The sequence below is a fragment of the Melanerpes formicivorus genome, unplaced genomic scaffold (assembly GCF_026170545.1).
Source record: "Melanerpes formicivorus ecotype bairdi unplaced genomic scaffold, bMelFor1.0.p_v2 SCAF_10, whole genome shotgun sequence".
NCBI classification, from domain to species: Eukaryota; Metazoa; Chordata; class Aves; order Piciformes; family Picidae; genus Melanerpes; species Melanerpes formicivorus.
Window position 1 is genome coordinate 20,811,396 of NW_027142362.1, and position 23,709 is coordinate 20,835,104.

The following is a 23,709-nucleotide window of genomic DNA, read 5'->3' on the forward strand; positions in this document are numbered from 1 at the left end:
CTCTTACTCCCCTCCTGAAGTTCGCTTTTGTGCCTACCAGGTTTATTCTTGCCTTGTTAAATGCTCCTGCAGAGTCCCAGGACCTTGTCTGGGGGGTGGGCTGAGCTCTTAGCCCATAGTGCTGAATGGATGTTAATAGCTTTAAACGGACTGCATTCGGAGTCCATTGTTCAGGGCGTGCCTGAAGCCATTATGGAAGTTGACAGTTCAGGGTCTCCTTTGCTTTGGAGCTAAATGGTGGGAGGGGGAAGCTGTCCTGTGTGGAGAAAACTGTCAGATCATACCTTATGGCAGTAAAACTGCTCCTAACGACTGGGCTGGAGGAGGGAATGCCAACCCCCAGCTGGGCTAAAGTTTCTGTCCGTGTGAAACTGGGTTTAGACCTTCTGCCACGGGCTGAACGCTGGAAAGGTCAGTAAGGAATGGGTTTGGGCAAAGCAGGAAGGGAATTGGGGAGGGGGAAATCAGACCCCAGAGCCTCGCAGGAGTGTATCCAGAGGGTGGATGTATGAAATGTCTCCTTGACAAGTACAAATGGCCCAATTTAGAGCTATTGGCTTCTGTGTGCCTTGCAATAGCAAGGGGCTTGTTGGCCAGCGTTGCTGCAATCCACTTCTTTCGAGTTTGGCTCTAACTCAATTTGCTTAATGGCAAGGATTCTGCTTGGGAGGCCGAAGCTGGTGAGGTTGTGCCTTCCAGCTCTTCATATGGCTCTTAATTGACAGTGATACCGTTTGCTCAGCGTGTTTAGGAGCTGAGTTCTGCTGCAGTGGCTCTTGGGTGGTGGGCAGACCCTGCCCTTGGTCCAAAAATGCTCTTCGGGGACTAAGTTCTAGGCCAGCAGAGACTCAGTTGTTGTGCAGCTGCATTGAACAAATGTGGATGTGAATGTGGCTTGCAAGTGAAGCTGAGTAAAGTTCTTGCTGGTTGTCCAGACTAACACTGGGAAGCAGGAGAGATTTCTTTTTCAGGCAGAGGGAGCATTACAAGTTGTTTAGGGTGGGCCCAAAACCTTAATGCAGCCAGATCAGTGCCTGTGGGAGGATTGAAGAGCTGGTTTGGGGTAACCTCCCTTTGTGGTCAGGAGCTGCTACGTAAAGAGAAGGTCAAGGTTTGCTTCTCTGCCTTTCCAAGGGAGACCAGACCACAGGACTTGGGGCTGTTTGATTAGCTGAAAAGCCACATTTTTCCTGCAAGCCTGTCTTCTGAAGCTACTGGCTTGGCCTGACCCAAGAAGTTGTTCAGAGCTCCTAAACATGTGTGATGGTGAGCCAGGCTCTCCTGTCACACACAAGAGGACCCTCCATGGTTTCTTGTGGCGGCTGCCTCCCCCATGAACATCTCCTGTGTCCCCCTAGGAGAGCCTCAGGGAGCTCGTGTTAGCAACCAAGCTAGTTTGGGTGGCTGGTAGTGTGAAGAGCATCCCAGCTGTGGTGCACTGGTGCTGGTGTGTGACTGGGGCAGCCCTGGTGTGATGTGCCACGCTGACGAATTGCCGCCCTGCTTTGCTTAACCATTTCTCTAATGCCAAGAATTGTTTGAGTGTTGCAGAGGCCTGGAGCTAGAGCTTAATGTGAGTGTTGGAGGCAGTCCAGCCTTTCTACAATGTATTGAAAGCTGAGTGGTGAGAACTGGCCTGTTTGACACCAATACCTTGTTCTTTCTTAGCAGAAAGAAGATCCTGGGAGGGGCATCAAAGACTGCTGGGACAGCCCGGACGCCCCTGCGCTTTCCACTTGCAGCAATGCAGACATATTCCGCCGAATAAACGCGATGTTGGACAACTCCTTGGACTTCAGTGGGGTCTGCACCACGCCTGCCACAAAAAGCAAACGTGACATCCTGCCAGGTGACTTCTTTTTTTGACTGAATTTGGGGTGAGCTTGAAGATTTGGGAAGAATCTCCTTGTGGGACCTAGCACACTTGCAGTGGTAATCCTTGGTGTGGCTGCTGGTGTGTGCCTGGAAGTCAGAATTAATGCTGGTTGGTACTGGGGGCTTCATTTGTGTGCCCCAAATGGACAATCCTGGTAGTGTGGAGGTGCCCGGGCAAGTGTGGTTGTGCTCCTCCAAGCTGCTATGGGGCTGTTGTGTGGGCAGGATGGGAGTGCTCACTGCCTGACCTGCCATCTCCTGGTGTAAATGGTTCCCTTAGGGGTTCTGGAGGCTCTGTGCCAAGGCAAAGTGTTGGATCCAATCTTGTGAGCAAAGGATGTGCTTTTGTCCCCTTGCAGGCGGTGAGACCTGCCAGTAAATAAACCTGCTTGGGGTTCCTTCCCTTCTGCCAGCACACTCCTGTGCAATGCTGTTCATTCCAAGAATTTAGGTGCTTGAAAGTAATTGTTGTTCCTCCAGCCCCTGAATTGTAGGATCAATAAACACTTTGGCCGTTATTGGAAACAAACTGGGCCTCTGGAAAAAAAGGGGGAATAAAGCTTCCCCAGCTGGTGATCCTGCAGCCTGCTGTAGGCAGGGAAAGCTGTCTTGGAAACAGGGTGATCTTCTGCCTGTAGGTAAGCTGGAGGAGCTTGATCAGAAGGGTGTGAAATAAATCTGTGGGAGCATCCCGTGGGTCTGTGTGGTGCTTGTGCAGCGCCCCTTTGTTTAGACTGCTACCAGATGACTTCCAGTGCAGCTTAATCTGCCGGCCGTGTGAAGGGCTTAGTGCTGTGGGGCAGGGGCTGAGCCAGCCATGTGATCCCGTGCTGGCGCGGCAGAAACGCCGGAGGAGGCGAATCCTTCGCTTGGAGGTGCGGCTCCAAAACGTGCCCAGTAAGGCGGCATCGGAGGAGATGCTGGCAGCTACCGAGCAATTGCACAGTGAATGTTAACTCCTCCAGGTCAGTGGTGCAGTTGGAGAGATTTGCTGCTGTGCTGGGCTTGTTTAGACCTTAGTTTTTGGTCCCTCAACACGGTGGTAGTCCCTGCTGTGTCTGATCTTGATGCACTGGGAGCGTAATAGAGAAATAAACCTCAGTATTTGCCTTTATCTCCTTTCACAGTGAGTTTGTGGAAGTTGTTTCTGGCTGCCTTGTTAATCTTATCTCTAGCCCTTTGTATTTCATTGACCGTTTGGGAGTCATTCCTAGTGGAGTTTCAGCTTGCCTGACAAAAAGTAACCTAGCTGATAAAGGAACTGTGTCCAGAGCAGATTGATCCTGTGAAGATGGGGGTTAGTCCTGGTTTTAGGTCTATGCTTAGAGCTGGCACATCAGTTTTAGCCTGCCGTACTGTCTTCTAGAGTGTTAATGCTCTTAGCAATGAGGGTGTTCACCTGACAATGAAATGGACCTGCTACTGATCTGCATGTGAATTTCTGCTCGATCTGGGAAGGGGGTGGATGTCTGGGGCAGTCTCCCCACTGTGGAGCGGCTGAGAGGTGGAGCCTGGATTGTAAGTGGGGTGAATTTCAGCTGCTGCTGATTACCTGCTGTGGAAGACCTCTTGTAAGACAAGGACAATGCAGGTAAAACAGGGAGGCTTCCTCTAGCAAACATTTTCTGCTGTAATGCAACCAAAGTTGTGCTTTTTGAGACATCCTAAACAGCTTGTCTTGTTCCTAACATAGTACCTGGGGCCAGTCTGACAAGCAGGTGCTGGCACAGCTGCTCAAGTTTGGGTTGGAAGCCCTGCTCAGCTCTGCTTAACCTGACAGGAGGCTTTGAGCTTGTGTCACATCCCTTGTGCAGTGGCAGAAGTGCTTGTGGTGGCAGGAGGAGAGAGACTTGCTCATGTCCCAGAGGATGCTGGGTGCTGCTGAGCCAGGTGAGAAGGTGGTTACCTTGGGTGCCCTGACTGTGTAGGCTGGAGGAAATGTGTGATTTCTTTCAGGAGACTGATGACAGAGCAGAACCTGAGCTACCCAGCCAGGCCAGGAGCGAGCAGTGTAAGGATGTGGATGACTCAGCAGCTGCCAGTGCATGGGCAGCTCAGAGTTGTCAGCCTGATTGCAGCTATGTTTCCTTAGTGTCAGCTAGCACCTCTTGGTGGGTACCAAGAGCCTAAGTGCTGCAGCTCTGCAAGCCTCCTTGTCTCTGGGTTGGAAAAGTGTACAAGGTGCTTCTCCTGTTTGGTGTGTTGCTAATCACAATCTTCTCCATTAAAGAGTTATAGAATCAGAATTGTTTTGATTGGAAAAGACATTTAAGATTGAGTCTAACATGCAACTTAAGATTACCATGGCCATCAAACCATGTCCTCAAGTGCTATGTCCACATGCTTCTTGAACACCTCCAGGGATGGTGACTCCATCTCCCTAGACAGCCTGTTCCTATTCCTGACCACTCTTGCAGCAAAGAAATTTTTTCTAATCTCCAACCTAAACCTCCCCTGGCACAATTTCAGGCCAGTACTTCTTGTTCTATCATCTGATAGTAGGCAGTTGGTGCTGTCAACAAGAATGAGTCCTGGGGTGGCCATGATCTGCTTAGACCCTGTCTCTTGCAGAAATTCATCCCCAGTGGCTCTAAGGCTAAGCAGCTGATGACTAAAACTCAGAACACAACACAACAAATTGCCCTCTGTGCCAGGCAGGGGCTTTAGAGCCTGAAGCAGGCTGTCAGAGCTGGCTGCTGCTGCTTTGGGGAGATAAGATGAGGCTCTGTGGGATCAGGGTCTTCCCTTCCATGAGCCTGGCTTCTGGATAAGCAACCAACAGAATAGAGAATCTTGTGTGGCATCACTGCTTCAGTTTAAATCATGTCTGAGGAATTCATGGAATCTCAGGATAGTAAGGGGCTTGCAAGGGGCCTCCAGAGACTTAGTCCAACCACCCCTGCTAAAGCAGGGTCACCCAAAGCAGGTTGCCCCACATCACAATGTTCAGGGGTTTGGAATCTCTCTGGAGAAGGAGACTCCACAACCTCCCTGGGCAGCCTACTCCAGGGCTCCAGCACCCTCACACCAAAGAAGTTTCTCCTCTTGTTCAGATGGAACCTCCTGAGTTGTGGTTTGTGTCCATTGCTCCTAGTCCTGTCACTGGGCACCACTGAAGTCTGGCCTCATCTGCTTGCCCCAAAACTAATCAGCATCAAGATGATCTCCTCTGGGGCTGCTCTTCTCCAGGCTAAACAGACCCAGGTCCCTCAGCCTTCCAGCGCAGAGATGCTCCATCTCAGCATCTTCATAACTGCCACTGGACTCTCTCCAGTAGTTCCTTGTCTCTCTTGAACTGGGTCCAGAATTGGGCCCAATCCTCCAGGTGTGGCCTCACTAGAGCAGAGCAGAGGTGAAGAGCCTCCCTTGGCTTATCAGCCACACTCTTCATGCACTGCAGGACACCATTGGCCTTCTTGTCCACAGGGGCACGTTGCTGGCTCATGGGGAACTTGACCACCGGCACTCCCAGGTCCCTCTCTGTGGAGCTGCTTTGCAGCAGGTCCCCTCTCACCTGCCCTGCTGCAGGGGCTTGTTCCTCCCTAGATGCATGACCCTACAGCCTCAAACGGTCAGTTTGCCTTTCATAAATTTCCTTTCCACCCAATTCTCCATCTTGTCCATGCCTGGTTGAATGGCAGCACAGCCTGATGGGGTGTCAGTCACTCACAGTTCTGTATCAAATCATGAGCCCCTGGTGCATCTGCTCTGTGCAGGTCTGAGTTCTGTATTGTAGTTAGGATATGAAACTCGTGGTCTGTATGAGTCTGGAGTTCCACCTTGAATGTAGGTGCTCTGACTGGTGAAAGGACTCTCTTCTTGCAACTTAAACTCTTTGAGTGGCAGAGCTTAGGGAAGAGATTTTGTTCCACCAGGGGAAATACTTGTACTTTAATCTGTTCATGGTCCCTCAAGCTTTTTGGTTGTCTTCCTTAGGTCAAACTAAATTTATCCTGGATTGGACTTTTCAGCATTAAGAGGATTACACGTGGTGGAGAAGGGATGGCAGAGGTTCATGACCTTTCATTAATGCTATCAGGGAAACACGTGGGGAGCCACCTTACTGGGTGTAATGAAATGTGCAGCAAGATGGTGCTGGGAAGAGGTCAGTCCAGCAGCAGCCTGAGCAATGTGAAGGGAATAAGCTTGTTCAGCACTCTTGGGGCTGACTTATCCAGATCTGAGCAGAGCTGTGTGACAGGAGGCACCACCATTGGAGACTTAGCTTGTCATACTTAACATTAAATCCCAGAATCCCAGCATGGTGTGGTTTGCAAGGGACCTCTGGAGATCATCCAGTCCAACCCCATGGCTAAAGCAGGGGCACTCATAGCAGGGGTTGCCCAGGATCACAATATCCAGGTGGGTTTGGAATTTTTTCAGAGGAGCTCCAAAACCTCTCTGGGCAGCCTGTTCCAGGTCCCTGACATCCTCACAGTTCCTCATCGTGTTCAGGTGGACACTCCTGGGTTCTGGTTTGTACCTTGTCCTGTTGCTGAGCACCATTTGAAAGAGTCTGGCCCCATCTTCTTGTCCCCCACTCTAGCTGTGCTGAGCACTGATCAGATCCCCTCTGGGGCTGTTCTTCTTCAGGCTCAACAGCCCCAGGGCTCTCAGCCTTTCCTCCTCACAGAGATGCTCCAGGCCCCCCTCATCAGCTTTGCAGCCTTCACTGGACCCCCTCTAGTAGTTTCCTGTCTCTTGAGCTGGGGAGCCCAGGACTGGACACATCTTCAAAGGTAGCTTTTCAGTTAATGATAACCATTTGTGCACTTAGATCATTCTGATGAGGCAACTGAGTTGTCAAGCCCAGCCTAACCCCACCACCACACCATGGTGGTTCACAAGTACATGCTCCAGGAGGTCCCCAAGCACTGGCCTTAGCTTGCCAGCTCAAACCAAAGGGTACAGTGCAGCAGTGTGGTGAAGCCTGTCAGTGTAGAGCCTGGTTGCTTCTGTGGACAGGATCTTGTGGTGCTTCAGACTGGTTCAGTCCTCTGTTGAAAGGCAAACCTTCCTCAGCGAGGTTGTGTGGTGCAGGCAGTACCTTCTAGTGGTGGGTGGTGGAAATGGGAGTGGAAGTGGCCTTGACAGGCAGGGGTTGACATTTCCCACCAGCTCTGCTCTTGCCAGCCTGTCCTTGAGCAACTGCTCCACTGGGAGTGTGGTTCTGCTCTCCCATGTTTAAAGCTGATCTGCATGATCCTCACTGAGGAAATGTGACCAAAGCCAGCTTCTTAGGGTAGCAGGTGGTTTGCCTGCCAAGTTTTAAAGCTGGGTATTGCTGGGTGGAAGGTGCTGCTCCAAGGCTGGGCTTAAAACCTCAACAACCCTAAAGCAGCTTTTGAAGTCATCCCATTCTGTAGGCATGACTTCCAGTTTAATTAAGAGGAAAAGGGAGTGAGGCTCCCTTCTCAGCCTTTCCCTGTATACTTCCAACCTGACTGAACTGTCAGGCTTCAACCCAAGGTGATGCCAAAGGGATTTGGAGGACTGTAGATACCTTAGAGGTCCTGGCAGCATAAGGACATGCAACTGCTGGAATGGGTCCAGAGGAGTACTACAAAGATAATCAGAGGGCTGGAGCAGCTCCCCTGTGGGGACAGGCTGGGAGAGTTTGGGCTGTTCAGCTTGAAGAGAAGGCTCTGGGGAGACCTCAGAGCAGCCTTCCAGCACCTGAAGGCTACAAGAAAGGTGGGGAGGAACTTTTGTCAGGGGCTGGAATGCCAGGACGAGGGATAATGGCTTTGAGCTGGAAGAGGGGAGATTGAGACTGGAGAGGAGGAAGAAATTGTTGGCAGTGAGGATGGGGAGGCACTGGCACAGGTTGCCCAGGGAGGATGTGGATGACCCCTCCCCAGAGGTGTTGAAGACCAGGCTGTATGAGGCCTTGAGCAATTTGGGCTGGTGGGAGGTGTCCTTGCCGGTGGCAGGGGAGTTGGAATTGGATTGTCTTTAAAGTCCCCTTCCAGCCCAGCCCATTCTGTGATTCTATGATTTCCCTTTCATTAAGCTCTGCTCGTTTACGGGAGACAAAGCAGCCATTACTTTGCTATAAGGGGACAGGTGGGTGAAGAAATGGGAGACGCTTAAACGAGTTCTTGAGGATGGGAGTGGCTTCAGGTGCCAAGTGCAGTGTAAAGGCTGTTAGTTGTGGCCCATCAGGTCCTAATGATTCTCGGTGGCTGCTTTACTTAAGGAAAGCTGAAGGACAAATGCAAACTCATGGTGGCTGACTGAATTGGTTTCCTGTTTGCTTTCAACTGCAGTCAAGTAATGACCTATTACTTGTTTAGCCACCTAAAAAGTCCTCTCCAGTACTAGAATGTAAAATTTTCTGCTCTTCCCTGCTCTGCAGCCATGAGGAAAACAGATGGTGCTGATGTGTGGGGCCTTAGATTAAAGGACAAAATGTTGTGAGGTGCAGGGACCCTAACGGAGTACCGTTGGGGAGTTGAAGCAGCCTGAGGTGCAGTGCATGGCTGTTGGCAAAAGCTCACCTGGAGCCAGCAGCTGAGGACAATTTTGCTTCCCCCAAGTCAGAGGAACTGCTTGTCAGATATATCCAGTTGTATGAAATTCAACACCTGTGCCCCAACGGAGTGGGTTTGGCCTTTCAAATGTCCCATTAGCAGGTCTTTGCCCGTGTGGGCACAGTGCTTCTCTGTACTGGAAAGCTGCTTTGGTAAGGGCTTCTCCACCAGGTTTGTGGATGGGAAGGAGATCAGTGTTCCTCTGCAGAGAGCAGGGGCTTGGCCTAGAGCTGGTGCAGCCACTGCAGAGTGCAGCCAGGCTGGTGCTGAAGATCCAGTGTGCTGCCTGGTGTGCAGTGCTCTGTCCTACAGTGTTGGAGCTGGAATCTTCTGGGAAAAGGTAGGTAGAGCAGCAAGCTGCAGTGCCCTCATCCTGAGTTTCTTTAATAGCTCTTCAGTTGTTCAAGTGCCTGTGGTAGGGCAGACTCCTCCATCTGGCTGTGGAAGTGGCCATGCAGCAGCCAGTACCTCCACTTGAGGAATGTTTCAGATTGCAGGGAAGGTGCGTTGCTTTGTGCCACTAAAACCTCTTGGAGGGCATAACATGCTAGTAACAAGAGCTTTGCTAAGCCCTCGTGTAGTCTAGGAATACAATTGGCTCATCCTTTAAAGGCTTTCACTTGAGATTTGTTTGTCTTGTGTGCAAAATACACTCAAGAAGCTTAATTTTCAGGGATGCAGATTCTCTGCCTTTGAAAGCAGAAGTGAGAGGCAAAACCATGCTGCTGCTGTGAGCTGCCCTCCCATTTGTGATCCTAAGGCTGCTCCTGCATCATGTTTCTCTGGTTTTGGGTTGGAAGCTCAGCCTTTGTCAGAGCTTGGGTCCATGAGATGAGTCCCATCTGGGCAGTAAGCTGGCAGCTGAGTTGTGGTTATCCATCCTCTCTTCTGTATGCTTGGGAGGTGGTGTTCAGGGAGGGGTTTCCTCCATACTTTGGTTCTGCTGGAAGTTAGGAGGAGCAAAGAGAGACTTTCATGGCTGCAGAGGTGGTAGGAGTAGCATCTGGCTTGTCTGTTTTTTCTTTAACCTTCTGTTGCCTCTTGATTTTCTGTATTCAAACTCAACTCTTTGCTGAATTTTTAGCTGGTTATGCAGGGGCCTAGATGTGGAAGGCTTAAACATCTTTGTGCTTCCCTTTCATGACTAAGTTACAGATGCTGCTGCTCCAGGACAGGGACTGAATCATGCTCACCCTTCCCCATGCTCCCTTAACCCTCCTGGCACAAACTCCCCATGGATCCCAGCTCCTGGTGCTGGGCCCAGGTTGTCCTCACCACATAGGCTTGGGCTGTAATTTTCTGCCTGGTTTCCAGTTTCACACTCCTGGCTGGTGCAGCCATGCTGCATACCAGATCCAGGGGATGAGCTGGCCTTCAAATTAACTCCCTGTGGCTTGACTTGGGCCAGAGCAGCTCCCCAGCCCATCTTCCCCTGTGGAAACTCACCTGGTGTAAGCAGGGAGGGGTTGGGGACTGGAGCTGGCTGAGCTGGTATGGTTTAGCTGCAGGTTGAAAACTGAACGGAGTAGAGATGCTCACCTGAAAGAAGCCTTTGAAATGTGTTCAGTGAACATCTGAAGTCTGAGGAATGCAGCTTTCAGTCCAGGTGGTGGTGTGCAAAGCTGTCCAGCCTGTGTTGCTCTACACACTAACTCCAGGGATCTCCTGGACAGACAGGAGGACATCACCCTGCTCCTGAAACCAGCACAGGAGCCTTATACTGAGGTCTTTCTTCTCATGATGCTGTTGAATCAAACCTGACTGGCTCAGGAGACCAGGAGCTCAGCTCTCCCAGATGCTCAGGCCTGAGCCCAGCACAGCAGGTCCTTCTGCCAGCATGGTTGGCTTCCAGTGGCAACTCCAGGGAAAAATCCAGGTTGGAAAAATCTTATGCTATTTCTTGGGGTTTGGAAAAGTCTGCAGCAAAGTCTTCGGGCCACATCACTTTGTAAAGTGAAATAATTTCATGTTTGGGAGGTGTTTACTTCTGAGTAACTTAGGGTTATGACTTTTCTGTTGGACCTTTGGTAGGAAATGAATTCTTCCTGCCCTTGGTATCCCAGCGTTTTTGACTGCCATCAAACTGATTGCTTTGTAACAGGTTTCCAAGCTCTGAATTTGAAAACTACTATTCCAGGAATCTCTTTAAATTCTGTGGGGTTTTTCTTCAAGTTAGTGTTTTTCCTAGCTGACCTGTATCTATCTTTCAGTGTGGCTGGGAATGTTAAAGGGGGAGGCTTGTGCTAGCTGCCTGCTTCAGGTGGAAAAAGGCCTCATTAAAATGCTGGTTGTCTAAGCAAGTTCTGTGTTGTGCTTCAACCCCTAACTGAAGTGCAGGGAGCTTGTCTCTAATGGAGGTTGAAGTCATGGGGGGAAAATGTTGATCTCCTGAACTTGGATCTGACTTCAATTAAACAGAACAACTTAGTCTCTGGGAAACATGGATAGTGAGGCAAAGATGGCTGGATACTGCAGGGTGAGCACTCCCATTGCTGATAAATTATTCTTCTTTATTTCTTCAGTGGTGGGTTTCATAGAACCACAGGAGGTTAGGGGTCATAAGGCATCTCTGGAGATGGAATCCAATCCCCCTGCAGGATCACACAGGACTGCATCCAGACAGGGCTTGAAAGTCTCCAGAGAAGGAGACTCCATAGCCTCTCTGGGCAGCCTGCTCCAATCCTCCAGCACCCTCACAGTACAGAAGCTTTTCCTCATATTGAAGTGGCACTTTCTGGGTTCCGGTTTGTCTGTTGCCCCTTGTCCTATCACAGGACACCACTGGAGAGTGCTTGGCCCCTTCTTGACACCCACCCTTCAGGTATTTACAGACACAGATAAGGTTCTCTCTCAGCCTTCTCTTCTCCAGAATAACCAGCCCTAGGTCTCTCAGCCTTTCCTCATCATACAGATGTTGCAGTCCCTTCATCATCCTCATGACTTCTTTTGGTCACTCTGTAGTATATTCCTTTCTCTTGAACTGAGCATAATGCTCTGGCTGTGGTCTCACCAGGGAAGAGCAGAGGGAGAGGAGAGCCTCCCTTGACTGGGTGACTTGCTTGGGTTTCATTCAAGATGTTTTATCTGGGTGGGATACAGGTTCTGTTGCATGTTTATACTCTCGGTGTCTCTGCTTCCCAGAAGGTGAAGCTTGATGAGAATTAACCTTGGAGATGGCATAAAATCTCCTGGGATCCTGGTCCCTGAAGGGAAGATAATCTGCTGCTGCTGGGGATCTGGGCTGGAGTACCATGCTCGTGTGTGTTCATAAACACAGCAACGTTCCATATTCATATGGGCAAGCTATGGTTGCTGTGGGAACTGAGCTGTCTGAGCAATGTACCTTGATCCTCTCCTCCCTACAGCTGCCTTAGATAATGGTTTCAGGGCCTGTCCAAAACAAGCAATCTGAAAACTCTGCTGGCAGAATGAATGCAGTGAAAGATGCCCCACGGAAGCTGCAGGGTGATGCTTTTGGAGGAAGGAGGAGGTGCTGTTACAGGTGCTTGAGAGTAATGTGGCTGAGTTGGCACTACAACTTGTACTAGTACTACTCAAGGGGTAGCAAAGGACCCTGGTGGATGCTTTCCTGGTGAAGTGCTGTGGAGGAGGCTGCTGCTGGAAAGGGGAAGGTGGCGCGTTGCCAGCAGGTGTGGTTTTAGCTGCTCTCATCCCGACTGTAGTGCTTCAGCCCCCTCACCATCATCTGGGAACGCTGGTGTTCCCCAAACTGCCATGTGCTAAAGGCAGGCCTTGTGCTTCATGCACAGTACCCAGCTACCACCAGCCCCTGCCCAGGCTTTGCGGGGTCGCAGCCAGCCCCAGTGGCACAGGATGTGGGAAAGGAGGCCAGGAACGCTGTCGGGGTGGCCAGGGCTGCACATGAGGGCTAAAGTGACAGGGGCTGGAGCACCTGCAGTGCCCTGGAGAGCCGGGAGTGGTGTGTGCGAGGTGTACAGCTGATGGCACAGTGGGAGGGTGTGGAGGCAGGGGGAGGAGGAGGAGACAGCTGCTGCTGCCTGGGAGCTGGCTTATAAATGCCCTCTGACTCAGATTTTGGGTAACACAGCTGAGCATCTTGTGGTTTGATCAGCCCCCAGATCCCTACATTAAACTGGAATTCTCAGACTATGAACCTGCTGCATTTCCTTAGGCTGTTGGCACAGGCTTAGAGCAAGGCAGGAATCCGGCATCTCCAGTACCATAGGCTGGTGAACACCCTGCAGGGGAGGGGAGGGCAGGGCTGGGAAAGTGGGGGGGGGCGGGGGGAGGCAGGCAAAAGGTAAACAGGCCATGAAAAATTCTTGCTGTGGAATGAGTCCAGCTGCTCCTCTTCTCCCTGTGGCTGTGTGATGTGCCCTGCTCGGGCTGGACCTGGGACAGTGGTCTCCACTCAGGGTAACTGGGGGGAGTGGAAGGTCTGTCCTGGTTACTCAGTGGTAAACAATGCCGAGTCAGGGAGGCACAGTGGCCAAGTTGAAGTGAATAGATTATGCTAGCAGAATTGCAAAGCCTTGCATTGGGCTCTGAACTGGAGCCAGCAGCTGGAGCCTGTCCAGGACTAAAGTGTTTTTTGGGTTTGGTGGGTGGAGAGAGGCGGGGACAGGAGAGCCTGGGTAGCACTAAAACTGTCTGCTCTGTCGCTGCTGCCGCCGCTGCCTTCAGCGTTGCTGGGGGATCGCTGCCTCGCCTGCCGTGTCGTGGAGCCCTGGGTTTTGTGCTGCCTGCCTCCCTCCATCTCCTGGAGCCGCCACCTCTCCCCTCCTGCCTGCTAGCTTGTCTTTTGGAGGGGGAAGCCTTCCCCCTTTCCTCTTACCTTGATTTTGTAAGAGCTGATGCAGTTCTCTTGCATGGCTGTGTGACGTCACTGTCAGCACAGTAAGCATCAGCCGCCTGGTCACATGCTGACCCAGTCAGTAATGCAGACGGGATAGGAAGGTGGAGGGGCTGAGGGGGGTGGGGGCCTGGCTGCTGGACATATGGTAGTCCTCCCCTTTGGGGTGCAACTGCTAGTTGCAGAAGCTGCGGCTTCAGAGCGGCACGAGACCTGGCTTGGGGCTTAAGGCTTTGGAAAAACTCCTGTAAAAAAAAAAAAAAGGCAGAGCAGCCCCTGAACTCTCAAGCTTCTGTTTGTTCTCCATCTGAGCAGACTTGCAGGACTCTGAAGAAGCAGTGGCAAGCAGGATGCTTTTCCCCACGTCCACGCAAGAGTCTCCCCGTGGCCTCCCAGACACCAACGATCTGTGCCTTGGCCTGCAGTCCCTCAACCTGACAGGGTGGGACAGACCCTGGAGCACCCAGGACTCTGAGGCTGCAGCACAACCCAGCACACAGTCCGGTGAGTTTGCTGACGCACGCAGCAACACTTGTGGGATTCCTCTTTATTTTGGGCCCTCTTTAAAGCTGCTGTGGAGCCATTTGCTTGTGTAATCGGGTGCTGCTGGGGGGCTTCTCAACCTGTCATGCTTGTGTAAGGTGCTGGGGAGGCTGGGGCTGGTGGTGCCACAGCCCCTTCTTCTCTGGTCACTGCAGACAAGAAGTGCCTGAGGCTGGTGTTGGGCTTGGTGCCATAAGGCCGACAGACAGAGTAACCCTGCTGAGAGGGGAGAAATCCTCTCCCTGCCTTTGGATGGAGTAGGTGGGGGTTGTGGTGTTAGAAGGCTGAACTCGCCCAGTAGGAGCGAGGCCGAACTTTGCTCTAGCAGCCCGGGAATGTCTCCAGTGGCAGGGATGTGGGGGCTGGTAGAGGGACCCCTGACAGCACCACTTTCTCCTACACTGAACTCTGGGGTGTGGTAGGCGCAGCCATCACCGACTCTTAACTTTGCCTAGCAGCTTGCAGCCTGGCTGGGAGACTTGGAGGGATCCTTCCCCCACTCCCACAGCCACCTGGGAGTAGTGGTCCCTGCCCCAGTGGGCTGGAGGAGATGTGGCAGAATGGCTTCTCTGGTTTAACTCTTCTGGTCCAGCACAAACCTGTGTTGGGCAGGGTGTGGGCTTGTAGCCACACACTGCTGCCTGGTTTGCCCTTCCCCTTCAATCCTTTCCAGTCTGGCTTTACAGCTGGGATGGAGGTTTTTGGGGTGCTGGGTACTTCCCCTGGGTTGAGGCAGGGTGCAGTTAACTCTCCAGAGGCCTGTGCTGCCAAATCGCAGGAGGAAGGGTTGCTGCCTGTGCAAGCTCAGTGCATTTCTTTGGCCTGCTGACTGAGCAGGGGAGTAAGAGAGGGAAGAGTTTGTTTCCCAGCTTCTGAGGGCTGCAAAAAACCAGTTTCACAAATGGTGGTGTGCTCAAGTATCAGTCCATGGAAAGATCTAGTGCTTTGGCAGAGTTTGTACAAGTTCAGCCTGGTTGCTACAGAAACTCATCCCTTTATAGCAGCATGCTGCTGCTTTGTTCAAAGGGTAGCACATCTCCACACAGACTGGGGTGACACAGGAGGCCCCAGGCGTGAAGTTGGTGCTGACAGGAATGTAGATTGCTCTGGTGGGGGTGTCCTGGCAAGTGTGACTTTACCCGTGGAGATCTCTGGAGGGGGGCAAGGGAGTGTCATAAGCTACCTCTGTTCAGGGGATGCTGCCCTTGGGATAGGAAGAGCAGCCTTGAATGTTGCTGCCTGGGCTGTAAACCAACAGAAATCCCATGTGGGTTGGTGGAGTTGGGGAGGACAGCAGCAGCACAGCTTGCTTGAGTCTCTACACCCAATGTCCCCGAAGCTTAGTGGGCAGACCCAAGTGTGGGCCACAGCAGGCACTTAGGGTCTACTTGCAGCAAGGCTTGCAGTGGCTTTCTTAAGTCATTCTCTGCTCCAGCACACAGTCCTGTGGGCTTCCTCTGCACAGGGAGTGCCACATGCTCTGTGCCTGTCCTCCCTCCATTGCTAGCTGAGACCTTGGAGAAGTGAAAGTTGTTACCATGCAGTGAGGCTGGGCAGGTGCCTCAGAGCTGTGCACCTAGCAGACTATGGGGTGCTGAACCTGACCTATAAGGTCTTCAATTTCAAGAGCACCCTCTTCAAGGAAGGTGACATCCATGCTGAGGAGTTCTGCCACTGCTACCCACCACAGCCCCTGGGGCTTGGCACACAGTGGTGCTGCAGAGCACACCCCAGGCAGCTGCTCTGTGCGGATGTCCCAGCCCCACCTGATCCACTGTAGCCATCTCCAGCTCTCTCTTGGCCAGTTTCCTGCCAGGCTGTCTTGGCAGGGGCACCAGTGTCTCTGCAGCACGCTGGCAGGCAGGCGAGCAGCTGTCGCACCAGCCTCTGGTGTGCTTTGCACCTTGCAGGTTGGGTGGTGGGGCCAAGCGTGGTGGTACTGTGGTGGTGAGGGGTTCACTGTCCAGGGCAGAAAGGACTTCTGGCTTCAGGAGGGAGATTCCTCTGGAGATGACTTGAAGGTGCTGTGGTGACCTCCCTTGCTGGCAGAAGGTATCTGGTGTCAGGTGCCCCCGCTGACTGCAGTGTCACGTCGGAGCTCCTGCCTGCCGCAGAGGCCTGGGAAGAGCCCTGGAAAGGATCTAACCTCAGGCTGATCAGCACACAGTGGGTGTTTGTGACAAGCAGCTGCTGGAAGATGTCACCCAGTGCTGCCTGGAGAGGTCTCCTTGCTTGCTTCTTACTCCTGGCATTTGCCTCTGCATGCACACACCACAGTTTTCCCCCTTTATAATTGGCCCAAACACAACTGTGCCGTTTCCATGGCAGGGCCTCTGGCCTTTGGAGGCTGTGCAGAGGGTTTGGTGCTGTCTGGCTGGGGTTGTCATGGTCCTGAAACCACATGATCCCCTCAGTCCCACTGAGCTTCCCAGGTGCGCAGCAGCTAGGTCAGGAGTGCTGCTTGCTCTGGGCTCCTGGGCCTGTGGGGATGGCATATGCTGGCTGGAGAAGTGCAAGGCTGGTATCTGAGCACAGCTGTTGTGTTGCTTCAGCCTGCCCACACCTCCCACGGCTGCAGAGCCTCATCTCTTCCTCCTTAAGGGCTCTGAAGTGGTAACAGGGAGCTCCTTGTGAAGGGGATGTCTTGTAGCTCACAAATGCCTCCTGAAAGGCTTCTGTGAAATGCTCCTCTCTGGGTGGCAGGGCAGTGTTCCCATGTCCAGAAGCTGTGTGGGTCTGAGCAGCTGGCAGATGCTGATGGTTCCAGGTGGCCTAGTTGTGTTGTGATAAAGGAGGATGTGGAGAGGCTGCTGCTGTATCCAGATAATCCTCATGTCCAGTACTGAGGCCTGGGAGACTGCAGCTGGCCTTGGCCCAAGGGCTATGGTCCTGGCAGGGTGTCCTGAGAGCAGGTGAGGCTGCATCAGCACTGGGCTGTCTGTAGGGGCTGGGGAGGGCCTGGCAGTGCCAAACAGAGCTGTTGTGTTGCTGGTGCCCAAGCCTTTGGAAGGTTCCAGCAGTGACTCAGCTGCACAGACCTGTGGGGAGGTGGCTGGAAAGGTGAAAATGTGAAGGAAAAAAAAAAGCCACCACAAACAATCAGGCTAAAAATATTGCTGATGTGATCCCCTGCAGTGCCTGTGCTTGAGTACTGATGAGCTGGGACCTCTCCTGGCTGCATAGTCCTTTGCCAGCACAGAGCTTTCTCAGCCTGGGAAGGACCTTTGGCTGCCAGTCCTTCTGGTGTCACCTTGTGCTCCCAGGGTGGTGTCACTGCCCAGCTTGGTGCAGCAGGGATCAGGTGCCTGCTGCCAGCTGAGGCTGTGCTAGAGGAGGCCAGGGAGCAGCAGGGGCTGGTTTGTACCCTCGCATCCTGCCTGTGGCCCTCTTCCCAACGCTTCCCCACCCAAGGGTATTCATAACAAGTTTTCCCTCTGGATCCAGCACCATAATGTGCTCAAGGATGTGTGCTTGGCCCTTGAGAGTGTGCCACAGCCATGCCAGTCCCTCAGGCTGGTGTCTGGAGAGAGCTGCTCTGGGAGGCAGCAGCTGCTGCAGCTTGAGCTGCCAGTGTTTATTGGCTGTAGGACTGAACTGCTGTCTCATAGCTCCAACCCACTGCTGCCACTCGAGCTGTCAGCCTGCAAAGACTTCAGCAAGTCCCAGAAAGCTGCTCTGTGGCCCAGGAAGGAGCTGTTGTAGCAAACTAGCCTTGAACACTTCCAGTCCTGCTCTGTCCCTGGATGTATTTCCTTACTCTGCAGGGGTGAGGAGGGGAGATGGATCAGTCTTCTGCACATCCTTTCCCAACACTGCTGTGGCTGATGGTGCTGTGGTGCAGGGCTCAGCCCCAGGCACTGATTCTCTGAGGCCTTGGCTATTCTGGTGGGTGCAGCACAGCCCTGGAGCAGGGAGCCACATCCCTCCAAAGCTGGCAAAGGGTCTAGAGAACAAGTGAACAAGTTCTGTGAGGAGTGGCTGAGAGCTGGGGTGGTTTAGTCTGGAGATGAGGGTTAGGAAGGGGCTTCTGCAGCAAACTGACCTTGAGCACTTCCAGTCCTGCCCCATCTCTAGCTGTATTTCTTAGTTCCTCACTCTGCAGGGAGGAGGAGGCAGAGGGATGAGGCTGCCCTTGCTGGCATCCTTTACCTTCCCTGCTCTGCTCCTCAAGGAGCACAAGCAAATGGGGTCTCGATCCAATTTTCTGCCAGTAGAACAGGTGATAACAAAGCACACAAGCAGATCAGTGTGTGGATTTTGGGTCTTTCTGGCTGGTTTTGTGGCCTGTATTCAGCTGCTTTGTCTGTCCTGCCCTACATTAGGAGGCTGTCCTTATGTGGGACAGCAGACTTGCCCCCTGGGAAGTCATCCTAGAACCAGTCTTAACGCTAAGCTTGCAATGGTGTTTTTGGAAGGATCAGATGTTCTGGAGAGGACTTTGGCCTCTCTAGGTGAGCCCAGCCTGAGCAGGTGAGTTTTCACTGGTGGTGTCAGCTGGACCACCTTGCTCTGTCTACCTCCACTTGTTGTGTGGCCCTAGAGCTGCTGGTGCAACATCAGATTGGAGCTTTCCTTAGCTCTGCTCTGGAGACTGCAGCTCCAGCCTCCTCTGGGGTGGCTGCTGCTGGCTCATTCTTTATCCTGGAAGGTTAGAGCTCCAGTCACTCTGGTGCTAGAGAAACAGCCTGTGGTAGGGAGGCTCTGCTGAACCTTTCTAGCTCTCAGCTCTGCAGCTTCTCCAGAGCACAGCAACTCTTCTGCTGTGAGCTCAAATGTGCTGATTATCTGTAGCTGCTTTAATATGTGCCAGGCTAGAGCTGCAGGCGGGTTGGTCTGCATTGCCTGGCAGAGAGCTGAGGTCTCCAAGTGTGAACTGCTCTGAAGTCTTCAAGGCAAAACCCTACCTCTGAAGGATGAAAGAAAAGACCTGTTGTGCAGAAGGAAGCATGGTTGTTGTCATGGACTCCTAGTCTTTCTTCTCGAGGACAGCAGGAGGGACAGTTTCCAGACTGTCTTCAGCAATGCTGTGTGTGGGTGGTAGGCACCTGAGGAATACCCTCCTGAAGTGAGGTGCTCAGCCTTGGGATGGTAGTTGCAGATGAATACAGTGCAGCAATGTCTTCCTTGAGCTGCTGGCTGGAGTGGTCAGCTGTGGAACTTGCAGACCCTGGTGGGGCAGAGGATTTGGGTGAGGGAAGTCCCCTACATCCCTGGCTGTTTATCTTGCTGCTAGGCTAACCTGTGGTGCTAAATCCCTGCTCCACAGCTTCTCCATTGTGCCCTTCTGCATGTCCAGGGCTCTCCCTGCTCTTTGTCTTTTGGGCAAGTTGCTGCCTAGGTGTGCCCTCAATTACTGCATGTTCCTTCTTGGCTGTATGAAAGTCCTTCTCATGCTGGAGGAAAGTTTCAGAGCCTTATCCTGATAGAGAAAAGCTCAGTATCTGGATAACTCCAGGTTGTCAGAGTAGCCAAGAAGGACTTTCCTGCTCTCTAGTGAAAGGGGAGCCTCAGGTCCAGGGAGGGAACACTTAATTATGTGTGAGACTTTTCATCAGTGTTCACCTGCAGCTTTAAGCCTGAGTCTGCCTGGGAAACTGGGTCAAAGGGTCTTCATCTTGCTGCTGGTTGGTTGCTTGGTGCTGGAGCATTGATGTGAGACCACCTCCTGCTGAACTCAGACTTGGGCAAGCAGGTAACCAAAGACTTGCTGGCAGTGGGGATCCTGATACCCTGTGACTTTGTCCTTTGTGGCCTTGGAAGGAAGAGCAGCTTTGTCCTTCTGGAAAGCTTGTCTGCTGCTCAGGGCTTTGCAGTGGAAGTACAAATGTGATGCACTGAGCACCAGCACCCTTTCTGCTCATAGATCTGGCCAGCCTATGGAGGGCCCTGCAGGGTAGCTGGAGAGGGATTTTCTGCAGCTGCACATGCTGGCAGGATGTGGGGTAATGGCTTCAAACTAGAGGAAGCTAGGTATAGATTGGGCCTTAGGAAGCAATTCATCCCTATGAGGGTGGTAAGGCACTGGAAGAAGTTGCCTACAAGCTGTGGAGACTAACCCTGGGGGTGTTGAAGGCCAGGATGGAAGGCCTGGTCTAGTCAGAAGTGGCCCTGCCCATGGCAGGGGGGTTGGAACTGCATGACCTTGAAGATCTCTTCCAATGCAGGTCATCCTGTGAATCTGTGGTGCTGGTGGTGCCCTCTGCATGGAGAGCCCTTAGAACACTGTGAGGGAACAAAGCTGGGGGCTGGCCTGACTTGCATGGTCTCTTGTGGCTGTACTTCAGGAGTCCCTGAGACAGCCTTACGAAAAGCCTGCCCCATGCCACCTTGGCTCCTTGTAGGGCTTTTGTGTAGATGTTTGGACATTTTCTGGAGTGTTTCTATAAGGGCTGCTCTGGGGGCTGATCCCTCAACTGCTGGCTAGAGCAGGGAGCACTTCATGGCTGGTGACTGCTTGTGTGGCAGCTGAATTTGATCCCTAGCAGAATAAAACATGCATCAGAAGTCAGACAAAACTCCTGAGTTTGGGATTGCTTTCTAATGGAAGGTGCTCTTAATCCACCTCCTGATAGAGGCTTCCATTTGAGCAGCTTCTCCTCACCAATCTTATGGGTTTTTTTGTGCTGATGCAGTAAAATAGATGCAAACAGAGGAGTAACTGGAACAGGAACCTAACCAGCATCTCTGCTTGCATCCAGCTAGAGCTGAAATGGGTCAGGGCAGCCTCCAGTCTTGTGCTGGAGACAGCTTATAGGAGTAGGCACTCATCACCCAAAGCCCTGGCTCCTGGCAGGGAAGGCTGTTTTATTGTGGCCTCTGGAGCAGCCCCCCAGGGACTGTTGGTGCTCCCCATATGCCCTCTGGAGGAAACAGTGGATGAGTGGGTGCAGGGAAGGCACAGGCTGCTCTAGCATCTCACCCTACCCAAAGCTGTTGGAGGTGCAAAGAAGGAAATACTTCAGCAGTGTTGGGTCTCCATTCTTCATGGCCATGCTTACTGGTGCTCCTCTGCCCATGCTGGTGTGTATAAACACATTAGGATTGCAGAGCTTTTGCCTGTACACTTCAGTCAAGAAGTTGTAGTCTGGAGCATGTTCCTTGCTGCTAGCTCCTGAAGTGAGCCATAACAGGCATGGTCACCTCCAAGGAGACAGCAGGGCTGCCCCAGGCAGTGTCTCAGTCTTTGTCTCATTGTGAGCAGTGCTGGAGGGATCAGCATGGTGGTAGAGGGGTGGTGGTGACTCTTCCCCTGCCCTAGCTGTGAGACAGGCCCCATGTTCAGCACCTGCTTGTGCTTTAGGGTGTGTTTGGCCCTGCTGCTGCCCTGTGAGCAGGCTGTGTAGGTTGTGCTGTGGGATGACCCATCACTGGTGGCACTAAAGGCAAGGCCATTGAGCCAGCAGGGAGTGCTTGGCCTCTTTGTACAGCTCATGTTGCTGAGGTGGCCTCCTGTGATGGCCACTGCCAGAGGACCTCTTGGGTCCTCTGTCTAGGGTGGGAGGACAGTTTGAGTTGGAATGGGACTCTTGAGGTTATCTGTCCCAACCTCCTGTTCAAAGCTGAATTAACCACCACCTTGTGGAGGGTGTGGGCTGAGGGCAGGGGCACTGGGCAGGGTTTCTCTAGCCAGGGCTGCGTCTTCCATCTCAGCACTCTGTATCCACATCTCCAGGCTCCCTGTCCTTGTGTGTGGTGCCCAAGGTGCTGGCAGAAGAGCTGAATCACAGGTGATGTCTGTGCTGCTGCCAGCTCAAGAGGCTGCTTCTTGGGCACAGCAGCAGCTGCCACCTCTCTGAGATGGCAGTGGATGAGCTCCTAGCTCCTCTCCTTGCTCCTCTGGCTGCTTGTTTTTAAGCTGTGAGCACAGAGGGAAGGTAAAGCAAAGCCCTGAAGCTGTACCTGAGGTATGCAAACCTCTGGAAGGTAACTGAGAACCTGCAGCATCACTGGCTGTGCTGGGTGTGCCAATCTAGTAATGAAGGAAGTGGCTTTATGCCAGCTGAAGGCTTTAGTGAGACTCGTGCTCTTTTGGTTTTTTCACCAAACATTGCTGCTGGGGCTAAGGCCTGGTGGGTTTTATTTTTTTAGTTCTTCCTTGTCCAAAAAGGGGATGGCCAACAGCCTGTGCCCCCTCTGAAGAACATCCCTTCCCCCAAAGGGGTATCCCAAAGGACTTGACACCCCCCCTGCCACAGTGCAGCTGAGCAGTGGAAATGAATCACTCATCCTGGCTGGCACTGAAGTCAGAGGTGCTGTGGAGCACCTCTGGTGCAACCTGGGTGCTGCAGCAGGGCACAGAGGAGCTCACTGCTTAAATGCTTATGCTGCTGAAGCTGCTTGTGCAGAATTTGACCCCACTATGTCAGCTTTAACAGCTCTTTAGGACTGGTAAGTGTTAAAGCCTACTGTGCTTCACTGCTGTCGTGTTGGAGCGGGACAGGGAGATACTAGAGTGTCCAACAGAGGCCATGAGGATGATGGACTGGAACATCTGTCTGATGAGCAGAGGCTGAGAGACCTGGGGCTGGTTAGTCTGGAAAAGACTGAGAGGAAGTCTTGATTTGCATACGTATCTGAAGGGTGGCTGCCAAGAAGGGGTCAGTCTCTTTTCAGTGGTGGACAAGGGATAGTGATTACAAACTGGAACCCAGGAAGTTCCACTTCAGCATGAGGAGAAACTTCTCTGGTGTAAGGGTGCTGGAACCCTGGAGCAGGCTGCCCAGAGAGGTGGTCGAGTCTTTTTCTCTAGAGAATTTCAAGCCCTGCCTGGATGCATTCTTATGTGACTTGCCCTGGGTGATCCTGCTCTGGCAGGGGGTTGAGCTCTGTCTTCAGAGGTCCCTTCCAACCCCTAACGTTCTGTGATTGTATGAAAGATGAGCATGGCTGTGGCAGTCTGCTCAGTGAATGCCCTTACCTGTGCAGTCCTGGTCCTGAGTTGTGCTTTAGCCATCTTTACTCACTTCATATTTACCTTGGGTGGTTGTTAACTTCTGCAGGAGTAAATTCCCTGCCCCAGGCAGCAGGAAGGAGTGAGGCTTGTTGTCAGACGAGTCCTGCTCTCTGGACACAGAAGCAGGATCTGTGTTCTCAGGCTGCTGTGCTGAAGCAGGTCTAGAGTAGGGCCATAAAGCTGGTGAAGGGTCTGGAGAACAGGGCTGGGGAGGAGCTGCTTGGGGGAGCTGGGGGTGTTTAGTCTGAAAAGGAGACTGAGGGGAGACATCATTCCCCTCTGCAGCTCCCTGGAAGGAGGTAGGAGCCAGGCTGGTCTCATCTCCTGATGAAGAAGTAATAGGAGGAGAGGAAAGGGCCTCATGTTGCACCAGGGGAGGCTTAGGTTGAACATGAGAAACAATTTCTTCCCCAAAAAAGGTTGTCCAGGCCACAGGCTGCCCAGGGCAGTGGCGGAGAAAGATGGTCCTGTGCTGCAGCCAGAATGGCTCTGCCCTTTTGCTGAGGGGACTGGGATTGTTTACTGTGGAGAAGAAGAGGAGGCTGAGGAAGACTTCATTGCTCTTTACAGCTCCCTGACAGGAGGCTGCAGTGAGGTGGGGGTGGGTTCTGCTCCCTAGTTCCTGGTGGCAGGACAAGAGGAAGTGGCCTGAAATCATGCTTTAGGTTGGAGATTAGGAATTGTTTTCCTGCCAGAGTGGTCAGGGAGTGGCACAGGCTGCCCAAGGAGGTGGTGGAGTCCCCATCCCTGGAGGTGTTCAAGAAACCTGTGGCCGTGACACTTTGGGACCTGGTTGGACTTCATCTTGGAGGTCTTTTCCAACCAAAAGAATTCTATGACTCTATGATGTTAATGCACTGAGCTTCTCTGTGCCTCTCCTGCTGCTGTTTCCATCTTTCCAGGGCATGTTGGGAAGTGACTTTACCATGCTGGTGCCAGAACTGAGAATAGACCTCAGGTGTCCTGACTCT

General features: G+C 52.6%; 1 protein-coding gene across 6 annotated transcripts in view; it reads left to right on the forward strand.

Moving 5' to 3' along the window:
- Positions 1-23,709, forward strand: part of CPEB1 (cytoplasmic polyadenylation element binding protein 1) — a 48,334-nt gene that overhangs the window by 3,772 nt on the left and 20,853 nt on the right. For 3 of the 6 annotated variants that reach the window (XM_068144165.1, XM_068144167.1, XM_068144170.1), the window contains exons 2-3: positions 1,669-1,849; positions 13,558-13,746. In XM_068144165.1, coding sequence (XP_068000266.1) covers positions 1,669-1,849; positions 13,558-13,746 — 370 coding nt within the window. Of the gene's footprint in view, positions 1-1,668; positions 1,850-2,740; positions 2,841-13,557; positions 13,747-23,709 lie in introns of those variants that run through there. The other 3 variants (XM_068144166.1, XM_068144168.1, XM_068144169.1) reach the window with 2 other exon arrangements.